Source organism: Tachysurus fulvidraco, chromosome 16 (genome assembly GCF_022655615.1).
Source record: "Tachysurus fulvidraco isolate hzauxx_2018 chromosome 16, HZAU_PFXX_2.0, whole genome shotgun sequence".
NCBI lineage: Eukaryota > Metazoa > Chordata > Actinopteri > Siluriformes > Bagridae > Tachysurus > Tachysurus fulvidraco.
In genome coordinates this window covers 19329095-19354194 of record NC_062533.1, presented here as the reverse complement: position 1 = coordinate 19354194, position 25100 = coordinate 19329095, and the positions used below count along the sequence as shown (strand labels likewise).

Here is a 25100-nt window from a genome sequence, read left to right as displayed (position 1 = left end):
CGGTCGTATTACAGTTCTGTTTCTTAAAGGGCCAGCGTCACATTTTAGCAATGTACGACACTCTATGTCTCACGCACACTGTAACTAAAGCTTAATTATTAAAACACACTTAACTATTAATGTAAATGACATTATCTTTCTAACCTGGTTACACCAGTGTTTAGGAAGACTTGTTTACAATCATTTTTAACATATCAATAGTAAGTTTTCTGTATATGACAATATTATTCAATACTTTAGTTTTTTTTTTTTCGATGTATAAAGTTTGTTTGCTCATATTCATTTACAGATGTCTTACGCAGGAGTTTTATCCTAGAGAAGAAATGTATTAAAACTGAGAAGCAAACTGCATGAGTCCGTCTAAACTGATATTTTTGGAAAGTTTTTTTTTTGTTTGTTTCTGTATGTATATGGTTTTTAATACTCTACAAAAGTGTCTCAGAAATACAAACACACCCCCAGATCTTACAAGACATCAAGTGGCAAGTATACACAAGCTTGGCCTATGGGTTAAGTTATGAAGAGGTCAAGCAGCTTCTCTTCAACTGAGATTGAGACTAAGGTCCAGATAGAGGGAATCATGGAAATCTCCAAATATCAATCTGTTTAACACAAAGCCTGTTGGTTTCTGTTAGATAGCTGAAGAAGAAGAAAAAATCACCTTCCAGCATGATAATGACCTGAAGCACACATGATTAAACTTTTCTCATGAGGTGTAACTGCACACATGCCTGTCCCCCCAAACAGGGCTATGTCTGATTCTTTGGAACCGAATAACATCCTACCTGTGGTTTTGTCTCTAGTCTACACGTGTAGTTTGGCGACATCTTCTGGTTTGTTGCGGCACCTCCATATGATATTAGCACTGTTATTGTGTACTGTATATTTACAGGAATTTGCAGTCGATTAATGATTTTCTAGGAATAACATTTGCTTCTGCACCCGAGGTTTAGCCTGAAGTTGACATTTGTGCCTGCCACATGCACATTTGTGTGCCAGCCTGTGTCTGTGTTGTTTGGCTTAACAACTGAATCAATAAACAGTGTGTCCACTCCGCCTATCTCAGTGGTTATTTTTGCCATATTTGTTACACCATTATAGGCATGGCACTGTCCTGGCATGTGATCATGTCCTCTTATTGGCTTTGCCATTTGTTTATGTTCTGCCAGTCTGTTTTTTCTCCATGCAGGCTGTGACCCTTTTACATAATTGCATGCTCATACTGTGTTTTCTGATGTTGCTGCCATCGCTGTGACGTGTGCTTTTGTGATTTCTTTAGCCCTGCATATGTCAATGGCCTTTAGAAGTGTGAGATCTGATGTGGACAGCAGTCATTCCCAACGTCAGTAATGGTGAACGCTGTTTTGTGTCATATCATAACACATTCATATGTGTGTCTTTGCCTGCATGCTCTGAGTTTGTGTGGTCCCAGAGCTGATGTCACTCAAAGACAGTATTCTTTCGAGGGGCACAGTAGTTCTGATATACCACAAGGACCTCTGATCATTTGTTACGTTGTGAATCCTCCTATTTAATCCCAAGCGAGTTGTATATGTCTTGTGCCTCTTCTCCTATGCATTGCAGTAGTACAGAAATCTGTCTTGACTCTAGTTTATCCAACAAGCCGGAGGCAGTGAGGTGCAAATTAATCTTTGTACCCACTTAGGACAATTTTCATCCATGTTCCAGGTCAGGGATAAAGGTGGCAGCAGATGAAGCATTTCCATCTTGTCCATTAAGGGACGGGCCTGTTACAATAATCTGGCACTGCTGGTGATACTGTGTCACTGTTCACTCATGTTGCTGTGATCCTCCGACACCTTTTGTCATGCTCAATGTTAGTTAGGCTTTTTATCCCACTTCATATACAATGTTGTTTCTTTTATTAACATAAAGACCTGGACAGAGACTTCACAAGTTTTCTTTTACTCGCACGTGCACAACTTTTCCAGTCACAGTTACAGTGATTCACACACAGTAGATGTAAGGAACATACTAACTAGATATAAACTGCAGGGGGGTGATTTGGGATGGATCCATTCACTGCAAAATCTGTAGTTACACTGTAAGAAAAGATACACCATATCTACTCAATAAAAATGAGGCAACAGATTACAAGCAATATTATTAATTAAATTTCACAAGGATTGGTATTGAGTAAATATTAATTAAAAGAGACCCCTAATAGATCTCCATTTATTATGAGTAGATTTGAATAGAAAACAGTACAGAATTAATTATAATCTAAACAAAAATATTGAGTGGATTTGAAAAAGAAACTCCCTAATGTTTAAATAGTACTAATAAAAATTAATTTAATTCTACATATCATAATTGAGTAATCATCTACATTAATCTGCACATTGATTTCAATTTAATCAATGTAATTGATTAAATCTAAATATTCTTTTCTTATGAATAATATAGCCCAGAAAGAACGTAAATACTCAAATAAGAATTTTATTAACAATTTCATTCACTTTTGTGCTTTAGACACATTGTAGCACATCATTGCACACTGCAACGACAGTCTCATTTCAAGCCAGAAGTTGGATCTTGCATTTCAAACCAGACAGAATGCTGACTTTAAACTATTTTGTAAAAACAAAAATAAATGACATACAGAATGGTGATGAGTCCATAAACCTGATTCCATGCTTATCCACTAAATTAGGTCAATAATGATATTAATTTGTACGGAGTAAAAAACATTTCGTACTTTGAACTAGAAATCTCACTGACATTCGTGGAGATAAGAGTCCAAAGGAGTGCTTACTTACAAACATAGCACTTTTCACATGTGCAATTCCCAAGCTCTGTAGAAGCTAAACATTGTGTAGCAAAACATGTACACTGCAACTGCAGTCTAATTTTCAAGCCAGAAGTTTGCTCACGCATTTCGAACCAGAACGTTGAAAAGGACAAAAAGCTGATACTCCATAATGGCATGTGCCAAAATCTAAATAATAAAAGTGCAAATTGAACAGTGTAAAATACATTTGTACTTTGAATGTACAACAATTGAAATGTCACGACATTCGTAGGACAAAACAGTGCCAACTTACAAACATTGCACTTTCAAATGTGCAATTCTCAAGCTCTGTAGAAGATGAACATTGTCCATCCATCCATTTTCTACCGCTTATCCGGGGCCGGGTCGTATATATATAAATAATGAACAGGACCGGTGACAAAGGGCAGACCTGCCGGAGTCCAACATGCACCGGGAACAAGTCTGACTTACTGCCGGCAATGCGAACCAAACTCCTGCTCCGGTCATATAGGGACCGGACAGCCCTTAGCAGAGGGTCCCGAACCCCATACTCCCAGAGCACCCCCCACAGGTCACCACGAGGGACACAGTCAAATGCCTTCTCCAGATCCACAAAACACATGTGGACTGGTTGGGCAAACTCCCATGAACCCTCCAGCAACCTGGTGAGGGTATAGAGATGGTCCAGTGTTCCACGACCAGGACGAAACCCGCATTGTTCCTCCTGAATCCAAGGTTCGACTATTGGCCGAATTCTCCTCTCCAGTACCCTGGCATAGACTTTTCCGGGGAGGCTGAGGAGTGTGATCCCCTGTAGTTGGAACACACCCTCCGGTCCCCCTTCTTAAACAGAGGGACCACCACCCCAGTCTGCCAGTCCAGAGGCACTGTCCCCAACTGGCACGCGATGTTGCAGAGGCGTGTCAACCAAGACAGCCCCACAACATCCAGAGACTTAAGGTACTCAGGGCGGATCTCATCCACCCCCGGTGCCTTGCCACCGAGGAGCTTCTCAACTACCTCAGTGACCTCAGCTTGGGGGATCGACGAGTCCACAACCAAGCCCTCCGCCCTCTGCTTCCTCAATGGAAGACATGTTGGTGGGGTTGAGGAGATCCTCGAAGTACTCCTTCCACCGTCCGAGGATGTCACCAGTCGAAGTCAGCAGATTCCCACTCCCACTGTAAACAGTGTGAGCAGGGCACTGCTTCCCCCTCCTGAGACGACGGACGGTTTGCCAGAATTTATTCGAGCCCAACCGATAGTCCTTCTCCATGGCCTCACCGAACTCCTCCCAGACCCGAGTTTTTGCCTCTGCAACCACCCGGGCTCAAGCTCACTTGGCCCTCCGGTAACTATCAGCTGCCTCCGGAGTCCCCCGAGCCAACCAGGCTCGATAGGACTCCTTCTTCAGCTTGACGGCATCCCTTACTTCCGGGATCCACCACCGGGTTCTGGATTGCCGCCACAACAGGCACCGGAGACCTTACGGCCACAGTTCCGTGTGGCTGCATTGACAATGGAGGTGGAGAACATGGCCCACTCGGACTCAATGTCTCCAACCTCCCTCGGGATCTAGTTGAAGCTCTGCCGGAGGTGAGAGTTGAAGATCTCTCTGACAGGAGACTCTGCCAAACGTTCCCAGTGGACCCTCACAGTACGTTTGGGTCTGCCAAGTCTGTCCAACTTCCTCCCCTGCCATCGGACCCAACTCACCACCAGGTGGTGATCAGTTGACAGCTCCACCCCACTCCAAGACATACGGCCGGAGGTCAGATGAAACAACCACAAAGTCGATCATTGACTTCCAACCTAGGGTGTCCTGGTGCCATGTGTACTGATGGACACCCTTATGCTTGAACATGGTGTTCGTTATGGACAAACTGTGACTAGCACAGAAGTCCAATAAGAGAACACCTCTCGGGTTCAGTTCGGGGGAGCCGTTCCTCCCAATCACGCCCCTCCAGGTGTCACTGTCGCTGCCCACGTGGGCATTGAAGTCCCCCAGTAGAACGACGGAGTCCCCGGTCGGGGCTCTTTCTAGCACCCCTCCCAGAGATGCCAAGAAGGTCGGGTACTCTACACTGCCATTTGGCCCATAAGCACAAATAACAGTGAGAGACCTCTCCCCGACCCAAAGGCGCAGGGAAACGACCCTCTCGTTCACCGGGGTGAACTCCAACACATGGCTGCTGAGCTGGGGGGCTATGAGCAAGCCCACACCAGCCCGCCGCCTCTCGCCACGGGCAACTCCAGAATAGTAGAGAATCCAGCCTCTCTCAAGGAGTTGGGTTCCAGAGCCCAAGCTGTGCGTGGAGACGAGCCCAACTATCTCTAGTTGGTATCTCTCAACCTCCCGCACCAGCTCAGGCTCCTTCCCCTCCAGTGAGGTGACATTCCATGTCCCTAGAGTCAGATTCCGTGTCCGGAGATTGGGTCGAAGGGGCTCCTGCCTTCGACTGCCACCCAATCCACATTGCACCAGCCCCTTACGGTTTCTCCTGCAGGTGGTGGGCCCATAGGAGATAAGATGTTTTGTAGCATTAACATTGTGTAGCACAAAAGTCTATACTGCAATACAGTCTAATTTCAAGCCTGAAGTTTGCTCTTGAGGGACTGGACTTTGTTTGAAAGCTTTGAATCATCCAGTTCCAAGAAAAGTTTTTGGAACACCTCAAAAGGTGTACTTCAGCTGTCTGGGATAATCGAGATTCAGCGCGTAGGTCAAGCCAAGGAGGACAGAGCAAGCCCTTGCAATATCTCCAAGTCCTGTGATGACTTCCATGCCCTCTATGACGATCCCAATGTTCTTTGGGCTGTTGCTTGTAGAAGCTCCAGGCTTTGGGGTCACAGTAATGGCCATTATGACTTGTTCAAGTTCCTCCAAGTTCCCAGTGTCCTGCAACATTAAATTGTTATTGTCTGAGTATAAAACTGTCAGAAATATATTGCAAGCATATCACATTACTAGAAAATACATTTAATATGTACTTTATAAAAGTATACTTTTAGTGTATGCACAAAATGTACTTACAGTAAACACAACTATAATTTGTGCTGTAATGCCTTTTTAAGTGTATTTCCATTAGAATGGAAACATAGGGGAACAGACTTTGACACAACACCAGCTCGCGAAACTCCGAATATCAAACTAAACACCGCTAATCAGATATGAAACAGTATTCTGTTACTAAAATGTTTTCAGATACTTTTAGTGTATGGTTTAGCTGTAAAATGAGAGTGTTTTTGCCATTTGAATTTGAATTCCTCCCCTCCTGCTACGTTAGCTAACTAACTTGAGTGCTAGCTGCTAATAGACAGACTTCATGTGGATTTAGCTAAGTTAACTTCACATTTGCAAGTTGCAATAAAACAGTGAAACAACAGAGAGAAGTTATGTTACCTGTCTCGGGAAGACGATCTCCACACACGAGAAGTAAAGCCAACGGAAGTGCGCCAAGTGCCGTCTGAAATATAAGTTGCTTTTCCAGCGATAACCCCAAATATTGCTCTTTATGGGACCTTAAAATAAAACCCAATGTACTCATTTACGCAATTTCATAAAAACATACTGAGGATATGATATTAACGCAAAAAACCTAGGAACCATGATAGTGAAAATGCTAACCCACATCCTTCAAAATAAAAGTTTGACTTCGATACATATAGTAAGAATTCTTCCAAAATGTATGATGCTGTGTTCATATTATAGCGTAACAACATCACACTATAGCCTTCCAACACAAGCTAACTTTGTGTTGCTGCTGAGTCTCTTTTTCTGTGATAACTCATTTTATATTGTAATATACCACTACATGCGTTCTTCTTACTAGTCCAGTGATAACAAAAGAAGTTTTCTTACCTAAGTCAACCAGTTAAATTTTGCAAGATGAGCAATGTACAAGAAAATGAATATTCACTGTCTGTAGCCTACTCTCTTCAAATGTCTTATAGGCCTGCTGCATTTCTTTTCTTTTTTTTTTTTTTTTTTTTTAAAAAAAGGCGCATTTTGACAGGAAGTGCTTTTCAATTAAAATTTGCCTGATTACATTAATTTGAATTCACTCAAAATTCTATCCATTTGGGATTAGATAAATATAATGCTGCAATGGGTAGATTTTATTCCAAACATTTTTATTTGAAATGTAATTAAATATTTGCCTCAAAATCAAAAACACAATTATATTGAATACATTTTAACCAAAAACATTAATTCAAACCTACATGACCACAGAATCATTTCTTACAGTGTAATTAATCTGTATCAGGACATGAGATAAAAACGGTTTATGTTGAACCTAAGTTGTGGCTTTCCTCACCACATCCTTCGAGCGTTTACTTTCTCACCCAGATCTCACAACGGATTAAATTCTTGTTGAGGATGTATGTTTCACAGCAGAAATGCTGACTATTATAAAACTAAAAGCAATGCTGTTTCTGCTATCAAGGCATGTTGGAAAAAGAGCTGAACTGTAATAGCAATTAAATTATTAATCCATTGTTAAGCGATTCCTCATTACTGTTCTACCTGTCTTCTCCTGTCTTGAGATCTGTCTTCATAGATTTTTTGTATATAAATATATTTCTAAATATTTATTTGTGTTTTAATTGTAATTCTATATTATAATTAAAATTCTATTTTTCATAACAAAGTCAAAAAGAGTATTTTACTGTGTGTGGTACTGTGTATGATTGTGTATGGACTAATAGAATTTGAATTAGAACTTATATGTAAATAAATGAAGCTTTTCTTCTCTTTTCTTATCTGTAGTTTCCTGTTGCTGACAAAACCACAAACCTGAAAGTGTTTGTCGTCTTCGCACCACTTCAGTGGATGCTGATTGGTTCTCGGGATGTTAAGGCCGTTTCTTTGCCTCATTGTTCCAGGAAACATAATGAAACATAAATGTGAAACATAATGTTTTTTGTCCTGCACTGTCTTTTGTCCTGCACTGTCTTGCTTGTCTTGTCCTGCACTGTTTGCACCAGGTTGCACAGTTGCACTTTATGTGGCTAAGACTACTTACATGTCCTCAGCCCTGTCTTTGTTTTATGTAGCACCTTGATCCTGGAGAAACGTTGTCTCATTTCACTGTGTACTGCAACAGCTATATATGGTTGAAATGACAATAAAAAGCTTCTTGACTTGACTCTTGAAGTCCTTTATTAAGTCCGTATAGAGCAAACAATCTGATACACAGTTGTCTGGAGCAGGTAAGAATTTACACCTATAAGACTTATTTGACTAGTCAGGATAAAGCAGCTTATTTTATTTTTATTTGATTAAGTCTTTTACACATATAGTTTTTATGCAGTTAGCATTAATGAACAAAAGCAGGTTTTCTGATTTGCTTTCCACATGTTTTCCCTATTTGGAAACGCTCACATTATATGCAAGCACGAATAATAATAATGAGCTTTTTCTGAATCATAATCACTTTTGTGGCATCGATATTCTGAAAACGTGCTAAAGATGATGTAGATTTAATTGGTTTTGGTCCTAAAACTTCTTCTAATGCAACTAATAATGAAACAACACTTTGATGCCTAAAGGCTTGTTCACAACAGGATGCGTACATTTAAAACCTCAAGACCAAACAAAGGGCCTCAGTTTCTTTCCACAAGCCATCAGAATCCTCAATAACTGAACTGAACTCTACCGAACACACACACACACACACCCACACACACACACACACACACACACACACACGCACTCACACAAACACTCACACACACACAAACACAACTGTATGGACTGCATAGACCTGCACCAAACACACACCCTTCCAATATACACCATGTCTACAGCACCACCATATCAAACTGTTTACATGATGTTTTTACACACAGTTTCTGTCCCACATTTCAGTTGATTGCTGTTTTGCACTCATTACAGTACATCATGTAACTGCTGCTATAATACTAATGTGTTTATTCTTACTAAGTCCTTATCTCTGTCTTGTCTGTCTGTCTTGTTTGTCTTGTCCTGCACTGTGCACTCAAAAAAATGATTCTTTCATCTTACTTAATTCAATTATGGACAGTGGTTCCACACAAGCAACTTGTGTTTCATTAACATTAATGGAATGTTTTGAATCTATGTAAACTTCATGTGTTGTGACAACACAACAGAATGGGGATGAATCTATGTAAAATAGTAATGTCCAACCAAATCAATGGAATTGCTTCCTTGTAACTTAAATTGGGTAAGTTAACTGGACATAATTGTGTTTATTTAAAATTGGTCAAACAGTTTCATTCAACCAACACAAAAAGATTAGTTTCAAATAACTCAATTAAATTATGGACAGTGGTTCTATCCAATTGTTTTTTGTTACTTTTACTCAATGATTTCTATTTAAAGTTACTCCCTTCAAAACAGCATTTGTTTGTGTGTGATTGGCTTGTAGAGTAAAAAAAAACAACCCACAAAGATATGTAACAATTTATGAAACTGTATTTGCCAAACTTGCAGTAAACAGTGTTTAAAACAGCATGCTCAGTCAATATATTTAAGCATGTGCAAAATTATCAAAAAACTCGGTTAACAAGATAACTACAATTAAATAAAATACATTTACAAGAAATAAAAAAAATAAATCCAACATGTGAGCAAAATGTCCAGATGGTAGTGTGTGTAACGATGTCTAACAATGATCAAATGCCATATCACTGCTAAAATGAACTAGACATCTTTTATGGCAATTAACAGATGAACTAAGCACCAAATAGGCAGCTTGAAAGTATATAAATTTTGAACATGTACATAAGTGACCTGCACTCTTTAGTGTTTGCACTTTATTTGACAACTTATTGCCATCAAGCTCCATGATCAACTTTTGAAGTGCTTCGAAAGTGTACCTCAATTCAGGAGGGTAGCTTAGATTTAGTCCATATATTAGTCCCATTATCATGGCTGCTGCATATGGGACACTGCAAAGGTTTTGAAGAACCTTATGCCCCTCCAACACCACTACAACATCTCCTAGGCTATCTTCCATTTCTGCACCTTCAAGCCGTGTGACATACTGTAAATCCCCATCACAGTCTTCTGGATCGCCTCCTGTGCAGTGGCATTGACTGTATCCTAGAGTGGATATATTTAAAAAACACATTTCTCTTAAATTCCTGTTTATCAGCTTAAAAAAAAAAAAGCATTTAGAATCCATTTTAAAAAACATATACTTGCAAAAAACTCCTGAAACTGTCTGGTAGGTTCTTCATTTAGGTAGGCACAAAGAGCTTTGATTATACACTCTCTCTTCACTTCGATGTCATCAGTCTAAGGATTTTCAAGTAAAAACAAAGTGTTAAAATTCCAGGCTGTTGTGCTGGGGTAAGTTTGAGATAAACTATGCAGAACATTGTCCATATACAGTAGTGTTATACTTGAAACATCTGTCTGACTAGGACTCTTTTGGGACTTGTGGACTTGCAAAATGGGTGCAATTTCAACGTCTGACTAGGACACGGTATGTACTGCTTTGTTTACGTCTAAAGGCCAACTCAGTATTGGCAGAAGCCGAACACATGAGCAGAACAAGGCATACATGTGATGCTGACACAGGAGTTGGCCAATAATGAGCCAGCATTCGGATAAAAACAAGTCACTCTGCACTTGGTCAAGTGCAATGGTCAAAGTTTTTGAATAAAGTCGTTATTTTTCTTTTGGGGCATAAGTAGTATTCCTGTTGCTTCATAACTTTAAGGTTGAACCACTGCAGTAACATTGATTATTTTAACTATGTTTTTCACAACATTTATGAATGTCAAAAGGTGCAATGATGTTGCTGCCTACCAGACACCCTCAGATTTAATTAAAAAATATCTTAATTTGTGTTCTGAAGATGAACAAAGGTCGGGTTTGGAACGACAGGGTGACTACTTAATGACAGTAATTTCACTGTTTGGGTGAACTAACCCTTTAATACTACGGTTTTGTTGAGCGTAGTTTTTCATACCTGTGTAGTGGGCACCAAGAGCTGTTTGATTTTTGTCCAATTACTCCTCCTCTGTTGGCAAAGATCTTCATCAGCTTTCCAGAGTATCCATCCAGCTTGGAAAAGAACGTTGATGCCAATGGAATTGTTGTAATTCTCTCAAATTCTGCACAAATCTACAAACACATGAAAAGTAATTTGTTACCAAAACACCCATATAGTCTAACAACAAACAAATTTCAAACTTCTGTTTTGAAAAGAGCAGGCCACCTGATTTTGAAGTCTGAAATAAGTGGTTCCTTGATCACCTCATGCCTCCTAATTGAAAAAGTCTTGTCCATGAGCATTCTTACAGTGTTCTCATTGTTCTTCTTTTTTACTTCAATCAGAAGTGTTTTTATGACTTCCTTGAGAGTTTTTTCAGTTTCACCTTGTGGACACCATCTTAATATAGTGACTAAGTTTATGCAACTGGCCCACTCCAGGTCTTAATGGACCAAAAAGGACCAAACTCAAACACGACACCAATAAAAGCAGCTGAGCCCAGAATATGAACGCAATGCGTTTAGTTACAGGTTAAGCGATTTCCTCCCAGGTTTTAAATGCTTAACATGGCTATTAATACTGTGACAGTAATATAAATTCCAAATTCTGTACACACCTCCTTAATAGCCAAAACCATTAATTAATTAACCCAGAACATGAACACAATGTGTAACTAAATGCGTGGCATTCATATGCTGGATTCATTTGCACGAGTTGTGCAACGTTACTGAGTTTTGTCTTTTAATATCTGTCTTAGTGCATTAGGCCACGCAAAATGATTTTCATGTAAGTGTTTCGGAATGTCCCTTGCTTAAAGGCTCATTTCACTACTTCGACTGAAAACAATTTTTAATGTTAATATATTGCAAAACGAGGTTACAGGAAGACACATAATAGGGTTATAACAATCAAGCACTTTCCACAAGTAACAAATAAACACAAGTAACAAATAAATGCGCATCTTTCAATCACATGAAATCATCCATTAATGATGCAAATTTCACACAATATTTGATAGTTAATATATTAAAAGCATCCCACAGCATACTTTCCAAAACACTAACAGAAATTAAAGACTTTAGCTTTATATTAACTTTATATTTTCTTACCTCAATGGTACTTGTGATTATTAAGCATAATGGAACATGACACATTTTAAGTCAATTAAATGCAATACAATATTGTTTTGGTGGGGAAAGAAATGTATGGGTGTTATTTTAACAAAACATATTGGGGTAAAGCCAACAGTGCTACAAAACCATTTTTTGAGTGTGTATACCAGGTTACACAGATACACTTTATTTATCTAAGACTAGCTTAATAAGTCCTTATAGCTCTGACTTTGTTTTATGTAGCACCACGATCCAGGAGAAACGTTGTCTTATTTCACTGAAACAAAAAAGTCTCGACACAGCTGTGTACTGAAACAGCTTGACAATGTGCGCGTGACACTGACGTGTAAAAGCACCATTTTAAAAAAACGCCTTGGGCTCGGTTTAGTTTTTTTTTTTTGGTCTCAGTGGTGACTGCAAACAAAAATCTCTATAAGAGGGAGTTGTTATGGAGAGGAATTGCAGATTAATTAGATAATTTTTTACAAGCGAGTGTCAGAAGCATAAAGGTGCGCAGCGCCACCTTGTGTACTGGGATATTTCTGTTTTTCATTAATGCCATTCACTCGGCTCATACTGTAAATCACCTGGGTGTGGACGAGGCCCTAAACGTGGGTCACAAGTGTTCGAAGCCTTTCTCTTCTTTAAAATAATCTGTCTAACATTTAACAATCTGTCTAAACATTTGGTCTTACAACTTTCCCACGTTAGGTTGTGCCCTGATGCCCACCAATAAACATACCATATTATGTTCTGAATTTAAAACCTGTTCTATTTAATCAAGCACATTTCCTCATGGGACAAGGTAAATTTATATGTAAATGATTAATTTGACACTGCATTTGTTTTTCATTAATCCCACTGTAATATATTTTATTTCACCCAATGATTTGAGACGAATCCTTTACAATATTCATTGTTTGTTACGACCCCGAGTTACGTCTAGGGAGTCCTCGGAGTCAGCGGAGTGATGACCAATGTGGAACAGACTAACTGGTTCAGTGTGATAATTACTTTAAATTGCTGACAACAGTAATGACGTGGGCGGTGTCACGATGTGACACGGTGAAACAAAAGGCAAGAGAGGATCCAAATGCAGATAGGACTTTACTGGACAAAAACAAGAAACAAACATACAGGCAAGCAAAACAGATCAGGACACGGAACAGGAACAGAGAACAACATGAACCAAACACCTACAACGACCAACACCAGGGAAGTGAACAGACAGAGTAGATATAGTGGACAGGAGCCAATAACAAAGCAGAGACGATTAGAGACAAAGACAAGACACCTGGGGAAGAGATGGAATGTGATTAGTGTCCATGGTGAGCAATGAGTGGGCGGAGCAAAACAATTAACATCAGGGAGAGACGGCAGACAGAAACAAGGGGAAAACACAGACAGACACATTACAGGCGGACACAATGCTTGTGCTGAGGTTTTTCTTTACTGTACAAAGTGGCAATTGTATTTACAATAATATATACACATATATACAAATGGTTTGTGCTTCTACAAAAGGCGGGGCTGGAAACTCGGTGGCACCAAAGGAAAGAAACCAACAGAAATTCAAAACCTGCTTACCTAACACTGCTTTATATTAGTCACGCTCATCTACAAACAAAAGTGAAACCAAAATCCTAACTACGCTATACTTCCCTCACTAACTAGAATACAGGGGGAGTCACCACCCCTTACCTGAGGTCTCTAGACATGGAAGTATACTACGTGGTGAACAATGTATGAGCGCGCTCCTTCTTCCCTCTTCCAGCCCCGTACGTAGAACAATATTAAAAACCACGAACATAAATCGCACCGGCAAAATACACAGCAGATCACTTTCTAACAATTCTCCAATAACTCTCCAACAACTCGCCAACCAACAACCCAACAACGAGTTGATACAACGCTTTAATGGTTGCCGACTTATTTCGGGGCAGTGTCCGTACGCTGCGTCTCCGCCCTGCACCGACCGGTATTGGGTACACCGCATCGCGCTCATGCAGCAAATCCGCTGTAACACACACAATTAAAACACAGCGGCAAAATACGTAATGCCTTGGCATGTAACACGCCCCTACAAAAAAAAAAGAAAATTCCTCATAACACAGTAGTAGATTTTTTTTCTTTTTAAACTCTAGAAAGAGCATCTGCAATTTTATTTTCAACACATTAATGATGAAATTTGCATCATTAATGGATGATTTCATGTGATTGAAAGATGCGCATTTATTTGTTACTTGTGTTTATTTGTTACTTGTGGAAAGTGCTTGATTGTTATAACCCTATTATGTGTCTTCCTGTAACCTCGTTTTGCAATATATTAACATGAAAAATTGTTTTCAGTCGAAGTAGTGAAATGAGCCTTTAAGCAAGGGACATTCCGAAACACTTACATGAAAATCATTTTGCGTGGCCTAATGCACTAAGACAGATATTAAAAGACAAAACTCAGTAACGTTGCACAACTCGTGCAAATGAATCCAGCATATGAATGCCACGCATTTAGTTACACATTGTGTTCATGTTCTGGGTTAATTAATTAATGGTTTTGGCTATTAAGGAGGTGTGTACAGAATTTGGAATTTATATTACTGTCACAGTATTAATAGCCATGTTAAGCATTTAAAACCTGGGAGGAAATCGCTTAACCTGTAACTAAACGCATTGCGTTCATATTCTGGGCTCAGCTGCTTTTATTGGTGTCGTGTTTGAGTTTGGTCCTTTTTGGTCCATTAAGACCTGGAGTGGGCCAGTTGCATAAACTTAGTCACTATATTAAGATGGTGTCCACAAGGTGAAACTGAAAAAACTCTCAAGGAAGTCATAAAAACACTTCTGATTGAAGTAAAAAAGAAGAACAATGAGAACACTGTAAGAATGCTCATGGACAAGACTTTTTCAATTAGGAGGCATGAGGTGATCAAGGAACCACTTATTTCAGACTTCAAAATCAGGTGGCCTGCTCTTTTCAAAACAGAAGAGGTAAGTGAAATTTTCTAAGTGAAATTTGTTTGTTGTTAGACTATATGGGTGTTTTGGTAACAAATTACTTTTCATGTGTTTGTAGATTTGTGCAGAATTTGAAAGAATTACAACAATTCCATTGGCATCAACGTTCTTTTCCAAGCTGGATGGATACTCTGGAAAGCTGATGAAGATCTTTGCCAACAGAGGAGGAGTAATTGGACAAAAATCAAACACCTCTTGGTGCCCACTACACAGGTATGAAAAACTACGCTCAACAAAACCGTAGTATTAAAGGGTTAGTTCACCCAAACAGTGAAATTACTGTCATTAAGTAGTCACCCTGTCGTTCCAAACCCGACCTTTGTTCATCTTCAGAACACAAATTAAGATATTTTTTAATTAAATCTGAGGGTGTCTGGTAGGCAGCAACATCATTGCACCTTTTGACATTCATAAATGTTGTGAAAAACATAGTTAAAATAATCAATGTTACTGCAGTGGTTCAACCTTAAAGTTATGAAGCAACAGGAATACTACTTATGCCCCAAAAGAAAAATAACGACTTTATTCAAAAACTTTGACCATTGCACTTGACCAAGTGCAGAGTGACTTGTTTTTATCCGAATGCTGGCTCATTATTGGCCAACTCCTGTGTCAGCATCACATGTATGCCTTGTTCTGCTCATGTGTTCGGCTTCTGCCAATACTGAGTTGGCCTTTAGACGTAAACAAAGCAGTACATACCGTGTCCTAGTCAGACGTTGAAATTGCACCCATTTTGCAAGTCCACAAGTCCCAAAAGAGTCCTAGTCAGACAGATGTTTCATGTATAACACTACTGTATATGGACAATGTTCTGCATAGTTTAGCTCAAACTTACCCCAGCACAACAGCCTGGAATTTTAACACTTTGTTCTTACTTGAAAATCCTTAGACTGATGACATCGAAGTGAAGAGAGAGTGTATAATCAAAGCTCTTTGTGCCTACCTAAATGAAGAACCTACCAGACAGTTTCAGGAGTTTTTTGCAAGTATATGCTTTTTAAAATGGATTCTAAATGCTTTTTTTTAAGCTGATAAACAGGAATTTAAGAGAAATGTGTTTTTTAAATATGTCCACTCTAGGATACAGACAATGCCACTGCACAGGAGGCGATCCAGAAGACTGTGATGGGGATTTACAGTATGTCACACAGCTTGAAGGTGCAGAAATGGAAGATAGCCTAGGAGATGTTGTAGTGGTGTTGGAGGGGCATAAGGTTCTTCAAAACCTTTGCAGTGTCCCATATGCAGCAGCCATGATAATGGGACTAATATATGGACTAAATCTAAGTTTATTAAAAAATCTTGGAAGGGCCCTCATTACTATCTGTGCAGTAATACGGCACAAAGGGATAGCTTCTGGAAACCGCGTAGCAGTGCACATAACAGTAAGTAAAAACTGATTTCCTGCCTTTGTTTTGGGCAACGGCCCTACACAATCAACCATCACTTTTTCAAAAGGTTCCCCCATCACTAGAATAGGCTGCAGGGGGGCAGGAGGGATTATCTGATTTGGCTTTCCTTCCTTCTGACAGGTCTCACATGACAAATAGTAGTCAACAATTTCTTGACGTAGTCGTGGCCAAAAAAGATGTTGTAGCACTCGCCTGTAAGTTTTTGTGATCCCCAAGTGTCCAGCCCAAGGGTTATCATGAGCTACACTCAGAACCATGTGTCGATACTTTACTGGGACTACAATTTGAAAAACAGCATCTTTCACCTCATTTACGCTAGATGTCCACTTGCGCATTAACAAACCATCATCAAGAAAGAAAGCTACTTGTTTTGGCTCAGCTCATTCGAGTCAAGTACAGAGTTAAAGAAAGAGCATAAATTTTCATCACAATGTTGAGCAGAAATGAATTCATTTCTAGTAACATTTTTACTATATAACGGGCTTGTGAGCAGCTGGGTTTTAACCTCTGGTTTAATCAATTCCTCAGACACTTCCTGTACTAAGAAAGAGTCAGAAAGATCCAACACATCACCAGAATACTTTGCTTGTGAACACGTGATGACACATGAGGAAAAAAACCTCAGACAGCTTCTCTGCAAATTCATCAGATTGGCAGTCCGTGCACACCTCTGTTACTTCTATTACTTGAACCACTTTTCCTCCCGCTAAGTCATTACCTAAAATAAAATCTACTCCTGCAACTGGTAAGACTGGCCGAACTCCCACCTTAACTACCCCAGTCACCACATGAGACTTCAAAGTTGTGTAATGTATGGGAACACGAACATACCCCATCTCCAAACCTTGACAAAGAGCATGGGATCCAGTAAACGTTTGTTTGGTCAACGGAAGTACTCCTTCACGTATAAACAACTGAGCAGCTCCTGTGTCACGTAAAATGACAATTTCCTTTTCTTCACCTTCTGAAACACCAACATTACCTTTCGAAAGAAAAGGTTTGTAACACTCATCAGCATTCAATATGGACTTCTGTGAAATTGTTTTTACAAAACACTTTTTGGTTGTCGGTCCTCACGACCAGTACTTTTATCCGGTCTTTCCTGCTTTCGCTTTAAGGCAAAACAATTAGCAGCCACATGGCCTAGTTTGTGACAATAAAAACACTCACCAGCGATTGATCTTGTTCTGCTATGACGAGGTGGACTTACTCGTCTCTGTTGCTCCGCTTTGGAGTTCTGTTCCACTGGAATTTGTTGTTTAGGCCTAGATAAGAACAACGTCTTATGTGTCAGAACAAACTCATCAGCTAACACAGCAGCTTGAGAAAGGGTGGTAACCTTACACTCATTTAAATAAACAGAAACTCGTTCTGGTAGACAATTTTTAAAGTCCTCCAACAGCATTAATTCCCTAATGACTCCTGATTAGTAACTTTACTGGCTTCAGTCCACTTATCAAAAAGGAAAGACTTCTCCCTTGCAAATTCCACATATGTTTGTCTCTGTCCCTTTCGAAAAGTACGAAACTTCTGAAGATAAGCTTCAGGGACAAGCTCATAAGCATGAAGGATTGCAGTTTTCACGGAGTCATAATCCATGCTATCAGGTACAGACAATGATGAACAAACCTCCTGGGCTTTTCCTACCAGCTTACATTGTAGTAATAATGTCCACAACTCCTTTGGCCACTTTAGAGAATTAGCAATTCTCTCAAACACACCGAAGTACGTGTCAATTTCCGTTTCCCTAAAAGGCAGGACTAGCGCAATATGTTTTGTAATTTCAAAAGAAGTGCTTGATACCGCCGCATCTCCTGGACTGGGCATAACTGGAGTCGGAGCCGGAGACTCAGGTTTAGGAACAGGGAGTGGAAGCTGACTCGGCTGGGTAGTAGACTGAAGAGTGAATTCCTTCACCCTCATATCTAACTCCCGTAACCGAAGGTCCCTCTCCAGTTCTAGCTCCATCCGTCGGATCGTGATTTTTAAATCATGCTCAGCCTGTCTGCTCCACTCGCTCCTCCTTGTCCAGTTCCAAACAGCGTATACGAACTTTCATACGAGCATTCTCTAGAGACCCAGAGATCTGTGGAGAGAATGCCTCAAACCTAGGTAGAGTCACCTTAATTTTAGGAAGGGGCAATTCAGCCTCCCCTTTATCGGTGTCAACAGGAGTACTTACGCTAACAACAGCTCCAGGGTCAACTGGCAGACTTAAAACACGTAACTCCACAAGTTTTTCCAACAGAAGCTTTTTAATTTCCCTTTTTAATAATTGTCTGGACAGTGAAATTTCAAAGTGGGCAGCAATCTCCAACAAATCATCCTTTCTACACTCATCCAACCTCTCTAGAGAGGGAGCACTTAAGAAGGCTTGTAGCTCAAACACAACCATAGTGTCTATAAGAAGAAGAACATACAATGAGCCCTTCCACTCACTACACACAATAATCACCACTATTCAGGAACCTTTTAAATATCCCGGATGACCCCGCACCTGTTACGACCCCGAGTTACGTCTAGGGAGTTCTCGGAGTCAGCAACTAGTGATGACCAATGTGGGTGTGAATGGATGGAACAGACTAACTGGTTCAGTGTGATAATTACTTTAAATTGCTGACAACAGTAATGATGTGGGCGGAAACAATGCTTATGCTGAGGTTTTTCTTTACTGTACAAAGTGGCAATTGTATTTAAAATAATATATACACATATATACAAATGGTTTTTGCTTCTACAAAAGGCGGGTCTAGAAATTTGGTGGCACCAAAGGAAAGAAACCAACAGAAATTCAAAACCCGCTTACCTAACACTGCTTTATATTAGTCATGCTCATCTAGAAACAAAAGTGAAACCAAAATCCTAACTACGTTATACTTCCCTCACTAACTAGAATACAGGGGGAGGCACCGCCCCTTACCTGAGGTCTATAGACATGAAAGTATACTACGTGGTGAACAATGTATGAGCGTGCTCCTTCTTACCTCTTCCAGCCCCGTACGTACAACAATATTAAACACCACAAACATAAATCAACACTTTTGTCTAAATTGACCAATTGGCGTGAAAGAAACTGAGCAAACACTTTTATATATATATTGTTAATAATTAATAATTAGTATAACAGTTAATAATTAATAGTTATTATTAGTATAACACTATTAAATAATAATAATAATAATAATAATAATAATAATAATAATAATAATAATAATAATAATAATAATAATAATAATATATAGTAGCAGAGATATGTGAGAGTACAACATTAAGAACAAGCACTTCAAATGATTTAACCCTGAATCCTCCATGGCCTTATAGACAAATCCTGACAGGGTAGACTCATTTAGACTGATGTAGTCATTTGGTTTAACCAGGTTTCAGTAAGGCAGTGCAGTAAGTCTGTTATCTGAGATTATTTCATTTACAATCATTGCTCTGGACACAAGCAATCTAATGTTTAGAAGCCCAAGCTTTAAGAAACTGTTTTTGTTTGCCTATTTGACTTTCTTCTAATTTAACTGTGATAAAGATTATTTGTAGATCTTGTAGTGAGTTTATTTTATGATTTCACTGTTCAGGGAACAGACATGGTTTCTATAGAACAGGCTCTATGTGTATCAGTTAGAAAAGATGACCCTTTGCTATCGTAATTGTGACATGAGTTATAAGTTACTCTAACTTCTAGTCCAAGAGGAGTTCCCCTCCAGTTCTGCTGGAGTGCAGGCCATCAGTATAGAAAAGCAACAAAGGACACCATGAATTTAATCATACATTTAAAGCAAATAGATGACTGAGCCACTCAATTCTTTATTGGTACAGTATGTGGGAAGTGGTCTTGACATGATGATCCTCGTTGTGGGTGATGAGCTTCCATGAACAGTTCCCATAGTGCCAACCCATGATGATGCGTCTCATTTCCTTCTCAGGGATTCGGGTTACAAACGTAACCTATAGTAGTTTATAAGGTATAATAATATTTTAAAATAATGAATCAGATAAATAATGAAGTAATTAAATAAAGTAAGTAAATGAAGTGTATATGTGGCTTTAGGCAGATTGAATTGAATGCCATGTGATAATGTTTCGTTTGGTTTTGTTCATTAATGTGCAGTGATATAATTACAGTATAACATTTTTATTCTTTTTCTTCTTTAACAGTCAACATGGCAGAAGAAAAAAAGAAGTTTCTGATGGACCACAGAGATGAAATTATACAAAAGATAAGAAATCCCATTCAACTGGCCGATGTTCTGCAAGCGAAGGGACTTATTGACAATGAACTGTTTAGTACTATCAAAAGCAGTGAAACCAAGCAAGATAAAACCCGTGAAATTTTTGGCTGTACCAATAGCACAGTTCACTTTGTCTGCTTCTATGATTGGCTGAAGGAGAAGGAATCAGACATGTTTGAAGAACTGGGTAAAGCCTCTTCACTGTACCTCATAAATGCTCATAAATATCTGGAAATAAAGTTTTAGTAACATGCATTTTAATAATATGAGTAACATAAATTTCACTGAGTATGAAAGTGTGTGAGAGTTTTCTATTTATATCCCACAGAGAACAGGGACCCCGAGGGACCACAGAGTAAGTTCTTGAAATATTTCTATTAAAGGGTTATATTCAGAATCAACATTTAAAGTCCAAAATATTTATGTCAATGTTTAATCAAGAAAAGTTCCTCATATACCTCATAGGTCCTCCTAGTTGGATTATATGGATTGAATTGATTAAATTTAATTTTGAACTCTTCATTTAAAATATTTAACCAAGGATACCAGATTTTTCTGTAGTTAAAATATCCAAGATTGGATTTTTTATTAGCATCTAGTCCACTATCATGATGCATTCAGTCTTAAAGCCCAAAAATAAAATAAATAAAAATAAATGTTGTTGCATTTATAATCCGAGTTTTATAATGATCACAATAATTAGTTTTAATCTACACATTCTTCAGCAGTGTACAGAATAGCACTTGATCCAGCACATCCTATTATTCCACATTCCATAGTGGTCAAGAGGATCTTTATTTCTGTATTATTTCTTTATTGTCATTTGTACTTGAGTGCAATGAATTTCTTCTTTAGTTCAGTTTTCTCAGGTATAATGAGGGAGTTGGCATAGTAAACAATATAAAACCACAATGAGAAAGTTACACACTAGAGACAATAACAGCAAAATGAGGTTGACTTTTGTTTCGTAAACTTCCCTTATTTTAGTATAAAAAATCATCCAACGAGTTCCAGAAGAACTGAAAATAGTTTACAGTCATTAAAACCCCCAGCAATAATAAAAATGGCACTTGAACCCGTGGTCTTGTATGTAATGTGGTATTGTGTATGTATATCACGTATGTCCAATTGCATGTCCACTTGTAAACAGAGGTGATAACAATAACATTGAATTCCCACAATAGGTAGAAAGTGCAGCATTTCACTGTCAGTGATTCTACATCTGTATAAATATATTCTAGAAGTATGTTCAATAACAAAAAATCTTTTTTGTTCAATAACAAAAAATTTTTTTTCAATAACAAAAAAACTTTAGTGCTTGTTGTTTTAGATGGTATGTACTTCTGTCTTTTAATTGTCTCATAATTTTATTTATTTTCTTGTACAGGAAAACGTGCAAGACTCAAGAATATGGATGAAACAGATAATAATATTGCAAAACCTCCTGGTACGTTTAGAAGTTTATGCTAAGCAATGACATTAAACCGTTATTTAATATTGTTAAATTTAAATTTCTACGTTGTTGTTTTTTTTTTTTGTTTTCATGGCAAATTGTAAATTGTTCATGTTTTCAGTGAAAGCAGAAAAATATTCTTTATTTATCTAAATTATTTGTCTTATTTAGTTTAAAATAATTATGAATTGAATTTTCTAAGCTGTTCTCATTCTTACATTACAACAATTTGTTCCTGAAACTGAAACAGATCTCACGATGATATACACCTTCCCCAAACTGGAAGACTGGGTCTCTGTCCCCAACATCAGCCAAAATCTGCTGTGTGATTTAGAGAGAAAGCTTACTGATAAGAGCATGGAAGATTTGAAAAAAGAATTAAAGGACAAAGAACCCAAAAATTCTTTATGCTTTAATGCTGATGATATTGATGAAATCAGAAAAAATAAGGAACTTGACACATTTCTCAATACAACAAAGGATGCAAAATTTCCTAAAATTCCACTTAAAATGTTTTTTAAGAAATGTGGAAAAGCTCAAAGCTCCACTGATCATGAAGAGATCATGGACACAAGTGAATCATTAGGAAGCAGTGGATATGGATCTTTATTAAGGTCAAATTTAAATGACAACAATTGTCCACTCAATTTCGACTGTTTGGGACAAAACAATAAAGCATTACCAGGTGAAGATGTGTGTACTGAGTGCAGTCCCAACGGGGACATGGATATGAAGATTCATGACAATAAAGACAATGAGTTGGAATCCAAAACCACTGAACAGCAACATGGGGGATCAGTCATCCAAATGCACCATGAGGTTAAAGCTGATGCAACATCACAGGAGCCTATGGCCAGTCAGGATATTCATATTGATAAGATGGATCAGCAGTCTCGAAGATCAGATGTGTCAAAGCATAAAGATGTATCTCTGCAAGAAAATGCACAATTCAGAAAAAAAGAAACTCAATTAGTAGATGGAATTGGAGGAACAGACATGCAGGATATAAACAGAGAGACGGATGAGGAACCTCAAAGATCATTTGGTTCAAGTGACTCCAGGTATGAAGATGTATCTCTGCAAGAAAATGAACGATTCACCAAAAAAGAGAGTCTATTAGAAAATGGACTTGGAGCAGCAGACATGCAGGATACACACATTAGGGAGCCAGATGAGGAACCTCAAAGATCAGGTGGACCAAATGACTCAAGGTATGAAGATGTATCTCTGCAAGAAAATGAACGATTCTCTAAAAAAGAGACTCCATTAGAAGATGGACTTGGAGGAACAGACATGCAGGATATAAAGATTAGAGAGACAGATGAGGAACCTCAAAGATCATGTGGAAGAAATGACTCCAGGTATGAAGATGTATCTCTGCACCAAAATGAACGATTCACTAAAAAAGAGTCCCCATTGGAAGATGAACTTGGAGGAACAGACATGCAGGATATAAACATTAGAGAAACAGATGAGGAGCCTCAAAGATCATGTGGACCAAATTATACAAAGCATGAAGATACATATGTGAGGCAAAATGAGTCAGACAGATGTAGAAACATGAACATTCATCAAAATGTGCAAGGAAATATGGAGGTTGACCCTGAGCCTTTTTCTTCAAAGCAGCTGCAGGAGTATACACAAATGGGTAGAACAGAGATCTTAGCAAAATATACAGACACAGCCACATTAACTACAAAAAGAAATGTTAAATTTAAAGCTACACAAAGGAGGGAAAAGTCAGAATCCATGAGGAAAAATAAGAAAGAAGAGAAGGATAAACTGCTTCATGACTGGGCTTTGAGACAATGTGATGGCCCTAAACAAGACGTAAGGAAAATATTGGAGCAGATTTCAATCAAAAACATGGTGGAACACAGTGATAAACCATGTTTTATTGCTGAAAATGTCGTGGTGTATAAGGACTCAACTCCTGAGAGCCAAATTATCTTTATTGCCAATGATAATACTTCCATCAGCACTAAGACCCTGGTCCATTATCAAATGTTTGTGTGTAACATTAAGAAAGCAACAATCTTAGGTCCTAAAAAACCTACTGAACATCAGATTGAATATGATGAGACCAAAGTGCCTGTAGATAAGTGTACAAGATTTGTTTTCGAAGCGTTTGCTCCCATTCTTGCAATGTTCAAAATGATTCAGAAAGAGAATTTGTACTCTCTATTCTGAGTACAGTAAAAAATCTAAAAACTTGTAAATGAACACTGTAAATATAATGAATGCCTAAGGATGCAAAGCCATTCTGAAGGTGTAAAAAGAGAGAAGTCTATCAAAGGCATTACACAAGCATTGGGCATAGCAGGTACATGTTATGGACAGCTTGGTCTATTCCCTGTCTGAACACTAGGGAGACATTCTAGCAGGCTTTGTTTGTCTTGTGCCATGTGCTTTTGTTTTTGTTTTGTGTATCACACTTGTTTTCCCCACCCTATCCTTTATCTGTTCCCGCCTCTGCAAAACTGTTCCTTGTGTCTCAGTAACTGCCCTCCCTACATATACCTGTGTTTTTGTGTATTGTTAACTGGTTTTTGTTTTAGATCATTTGTTTTCCATGTGTTTTGTTTTCTTAATAAATCCCCTTTTACTTTATCTCTGCAGTTGGGTCTGGATTTTATGTGTAACGACATCCCATTTTCCCAGTGATAAATTACTCATAAACCAGTTATTTATGGGATGTCTTATTTTAAAATATAAATTGATCATTAATAAAGTACGCAAATGTAAATATTAAGCACTGATTTTATGCTTTTTGATCAAGAATAAAGCATTTATAAACTGCTTGCTAATGAATAAATTCCACTCAGTTTGAAAGTGTGTGTGAGAGTTTTCTATGTACATCCCACAGAAAACAGGGACCCCAAGAGGCCACAGAGTAAGTTCTTGAAATATTTCTATTAAAGAGTTATATTCAGAATCAATATTTAAAGTCCAAAATATTTATGCCAATATTTAATCAGGAAAAGTTCCTCATATTCAGAGTCGGATAATGAATCTGATTAAATTAAATTTTTTAACTCTTCATTCAAAATATTCTTACAGAGGGTACCTGATTTTTCTGTAGTTAAAATATCCAAGATGGGATTTTTTA

The 25100-nt window shown here is 38.4% G+C and overlaps 1 protein-coding gene and 1 long non-coding RNA gene across 3 annotated transcripts; one reads left to right on the top strand and one right to left on the bottom strand.

The window, feature by feature from the left end:
- Positions 1-5555: 5555 nt before the first annotated feature.
- LOC125139095 lies at positions 5556-6356 on the bottom strand. Its single transcript, XR_007138220.1, has 2 exons — positions 6177-6356; positions 5556-5672 (listed from the first exon to the last, which is right to left on the bottom strand). It is a non-coding gene; the product is annotated as an uncharacterized LOC125139095 (long non-coding RNA).
- A 1575-nt stretch (positions 6357-7931) lies between these two features.
- LOC113643326 lies at positions 7932-24601 on the top strand. 2 transcript variants are annotated; one of them, XM_027147515.2, is made up of 7 exons: positions 14331-15101; positions 15781-15877; positions 15972-16276; positions 20465-20725; positions 20867-20893; positions 21926-21985; positions 22242-24601. In XM_027147515.2, the coding sequence occupies exons 4-7, from the start codon at positions 20470-20472 to the stop codon at positions 24179-24181; spliced, it is 2283 nt and encodes a 760-aa protein (XP_027003316.2). In that variant the 5' UTR covers positions 14331-15101; positions 15781-15877; positions 15972-16276; positions 20465-20469; the 3' UTR covers positions 24182-24601. The 2 variants fall into 2 exon arrangements, with proteins under 2 accessions (XP_027003317.2, XP_027003316.2); XM_027147516.2 differs by lacking the exons at positions 14331-15101; positions 15781-15877; positions 15972-16276 and adding an exon at positions 7932-7987.
- Positions 24602-25100: the final 499 nt, after the last annotated feature.